We start from the raw sequence: 4123 nt of genomic DNA on the forward strand, positions 1-4123 counted from the left end.
ATGTCGTACTCAAGACACTCAGTAGTCCTTGTCACCATTGCTTGCCACCTGTTGGCGTTTGCGCTTGCGGTGCCCACATGCGGACAGGACGACGAGGATTGTCGGGAAAGTCGCATGCATCCTGATTTCGTCAGCACTAACACCAGAGCCTTCTACCAAACGCGAATAGTAGACGAAGAGACTACCGAATATTGGCGTGATCAAGGCAAACAGTTTGTTAAGGAAAAGCTGAGCGCAGTACCCAACAAGAAAATCGCCAAAAATGTGATTATGTTCCTGGGTGATGGCATGGGCATCACCACGCACTCTGCGGCACGCAATCTGCTGGGTGGCGAGGAAAAGTTTCTCGCATTTGAACAATTTCCCTACACAGGACTTTCTCGAACCTTCAATATCAATCAAATAGTGGCCGACTCCGCCTCCACCGCCACCGCTTACTTGTGTGGCGTCAAAGCCATGGGTGGCACAATCGGAGTTGGTGGTTATGTAGATCGCACTGATTGCCAACAAACTTCAAATACTACCAATTACGTCAGCTCCATTGCAAAATGGGCGCTGGATGCTGGCAAACTGGCAGGAGTTGTGACCACCACAAGGATTACTCACGCTTCGCCTGCGGGTGTCTATGCGCACATAGCTGAACGCGACTGGGAGAACGATAGTGAGGTGAAGTCCGCCTGTGGCAGTGACAGTCAAGTGCAGGACATTGCCTATCAGATGATACATGGCGAAGTGGGTAGCCAGCTTTCAGTTATGATGGGTGGCGGTAAGCGTGAATTTGTAGACACTCAATTATATGCGGCAGGCAAGCGCAGTGATGGACTCAACTTGATTGAAGTATATCAGAATCAGAGCAGCAAAAATGCCTACGTCGAGACGCTAGACCAATTGAACAGCTTGAATCTTAGCAGTGTGGATCGCTTGCTTGGGCTTTTCGAAGACAGCCACATGTTGTATCACTTGGAAACTGATGAGCTCAGCAATCAGCCAACATTGGAGGAAATGACGCGTAAGTCTGTGGAGTTCTTGAGTCGCAACGAGCAGGGCTACTTCATTTTCATTGAGGGCGGACGCATCGATCACGGCCATCACGATACCTATGCGCGCCTAGCTTTGGACGAAACTCTGGAGTTCTCGAAGGCCATCCAAGCGGCGCGTGAGTTGACAAGCGAAGATGATACTTTGATTGTGGTAACAGCCGATCACTCGCATTCATTCAGCTATTCCGGTTATGCGGTAATTTCTTTTCACACATTTTTTGTTCCTCGTTTTTTTATACTATTTTCGTATCTAGACACGTGGCAATGATATTTTTGGCCGAACACCTAATACACCTGCTGACCGCAAACCCTACATGACTCTGAGCTATGCAAATGGTCCCAGTTATGAAACATTCTTTGATGTTGAACAGCAAGCACGCCGCGATCCAACTACACTAATAAAAGGCGTGGCAAACGATCAGTTTCCTTCCACCGTTCCACTCTCCTCCGAAACTCATGGTGGTGATGATGTGGCTGTGCTCGCTTCGGGTCCTTGGGCGCACTTGTTCTCTGGCGTTTATGATCAAAACACTATTCCACATTTGATGGCTTACGCCTCGTGCTTGGCAAATGGTCTTACAGCGTGTTCGCAATAATGACTGGGTTTTTTTTATTTAAATAATTTTTTGTATTTTTTTTTTGTGTTTTTATATCATTTTATATAACTACGAGTTTAGTACAACTGGAGCGTGCAAATTAAATGGAAAGGAATATTTGAAAGACCGAATTATTACTGCGTTATTTTGTGGTGTTTGTACTGGATATTTTCAAATTCCATTTCTATACTACATATTATTTATTTATTATTTATATTGGACTTAGTGGGAAACTACTTTTTGCTTGCTACCAATAAATAATAAAATATTTTATTAGTTTGGCGAAAAAGAAATTCATTATTTTCTCGATAGATGTCTCGTAGAGTTCAAACAATTTAATGTTTATGCTCGTTTTCAAGGTGACATTTCACACTAAAAAAGCTCTTTTGCTGTTTTGGTTTTTTTCATTCAGTCGTGAGTTACTCGCTGTTTGGGTGCCACACCTATTAACACCAAATGGATCGAATTTTCATGTGCGAGGCCTTGGCCAAATGTAATGAAACCGACCCATTTCTTAAACGGTTGTTGAAAGCATATGAGAAATGGGTCACACACGACAAAATTTGTTTTTTTTTGTCGGGACAACTAGCAAGTATAACACTCAGACAACATTAACTCCATTGTACTGCCTACTCGGATTCCCTGTTTAATTTTCTTTAAATCTACTCGACCTCCGAAGAAATCTTAGTAGATCTTGTGGTGACAAAGACCTCAAGCCTGATTCGAGCGAAGGTGGGGTAGACGCATAGAAAGTGGTCCGCCGTCTCATCCTCCTCTCCATATGCTGGAAAAACTGCACTGTTTGAGATGCCTACCTTTTCCATGTGCTTCGCCCACTGAAAGTGGACTGTCATCAGTCCAACCAGCTGATGCAGTCCGGACAGGGGCCGTACCAGATCCCATTTTCTTTCAGCCTGCAGATGGCTTTGAAGGCCTCTCCTTGGATGAAAGCATCAAGTGGTTGTAGACCAACCAGTGCATCTAATGCTGGGCCTGAAGTAGTCGGAAAAGCTCCGATGCAACAGATGGCCAAATTGCGTTGTAGTTTCGATAAGGTCCTACAAGACCTATTGCCTTATCATAACCGTGTAGATCCATAGGATCTTGCCAGGAGAAAGACCCCTTGTTTTCCTTTGTCCTTCCTTCCCTTTGTCCTTCCTTCCCTGTCTCTGTTTCAACGTGTGACTTCTAAAGAAATTTACTATCGAGGATTACTCCAAGATATTTTATTTCTTTGGATAGCTGGATTGTGACTCCTTTTAGCTTAAGCAGAACGAGTCCATCAAGCTTCGTCCTTCTGGTAAAGAGGGCAATACCAGTTTCGGTGGAGTTTGCCCATCTCTGATAGGCGTAATCTTGTTTCTATCATTCTTGTATTTCAGAAATGTAGACTTGGAATCCAATCTTTCGAATCTTTGAATCTATTTGAAACTGCCTTGTCATCTCTTGTAGAAATGTGAGTACAAAAATAACGTAAAGATAGCAGGCTGCACGTCAACTTTATTACTTCGCGGTGCATTTCTCTTGACCACGTAAGAACACATTTTAATATGTTGTTGTTTGTTCTTCTTTTTGTTTTGTTTTTTTGCTTGATTTTTATGTTTTATGAAAGTCGTTAGGATATTAAAGACTTAAAAGCACATTTTTTACATGTTTTATAAAGTTTAATTCTAAGGTAGGTAGGCAAAATGATTGAAGTGCCACACTGGCGCTCTCTCAGTTAGCACCTAAGCGTCGATTTGATACCATTATGAGACCTCCAATAGGCAGATATCTGCAGCCAGTTAGAGCTGTCGACGCAAAGGAGAAGGTTGATGGGTTTTAGGTGGGCACTGCACCAGGCTGTCGAAGAAAGGAGGATCCATTGCCCTTAATCGACTAGCTGTCAAACCCGGATATTTACAGAAAAAGTCTCCTTCTTTAAAAAGTTCCCACAGCTTCTGCAATTGTGGTTTAATGGTGAGTCCCGCTTCTTCGCATGTGTGCCAATCGTCCAGTGACCGGTAAATACACCTACGAATTTGGAAATTGAATGGCGAGGAGGCATGTTAAAATTTCCCTCGCTTCCACGTTCCCTAAGCATTTTGCATGCCTGCAAGATTGCAAAGACTTCTGCCTGAAAAATCTAGCAGTATTTGGCACTTTAAAGGAAATAGATGAATTGGTTGATTTACGGAAAACCTTTGCTGCGACTCTTGTTTCCATCTTGGAGCCGTCAGTGAAGACAGAGGTGCCAGCTTCGGTGCAGATTTTCCCTTCTTTCCAATCCTAGCTATTTGAACAGATTGCCCTAGGAGGATTCTCAAATTCCTGTTTGGGGATAGAGAGATCTATACGAAGTTCAGAGAAATACGATGTTAACTGCTCAAAAATGCTACCATGTCACTGGAGAGATGGCCTAAAGAGGTCAACCTCCTATAACCTGATCGCACTTGAACTGCGATGGAAATGACGGAAACATCGATGGGAAGTAAGTGCAAAACGACA

General features: G+C 43.4%; 1 protein-coding gene across 1 annotated transcript; it reads left to right on the forward strand.

Moving 5' to 3' along the window:
* LOC129235884 (membrane-bound alkaline phosphatase-like) lies at nt 1-1636 on the forward strand. The gene is made up of 2 exons (XM_054869944.1): nt 1-1236; nt 1295-1636. The coding sequence occupies exons 1-2, from the start codon at nt 1-3 to the stop codon at nt 1634-1636; spliced, it is 1578 nt and encodes a 525-aa protein (XP_054725919.1).
* Nucleotides 1637-4123: the final 2487 nt, after the last annotated feature.

Source organism: Anastrepha obliqua, chromosome 1 (genome assembly GCF_027943255.1).
Source record: "Anastrepha obliqua isolate idAnaObli1 chromosome 1, idAnaObli1_1.0, whole genome shotgun sequence".
Taxonomy (NCBI): Eukaryota; Metazoa; Arthropoda; class Insecta; order Diptera; family Tephritidae; genus Anastrepha; species Anastrepha obliqua.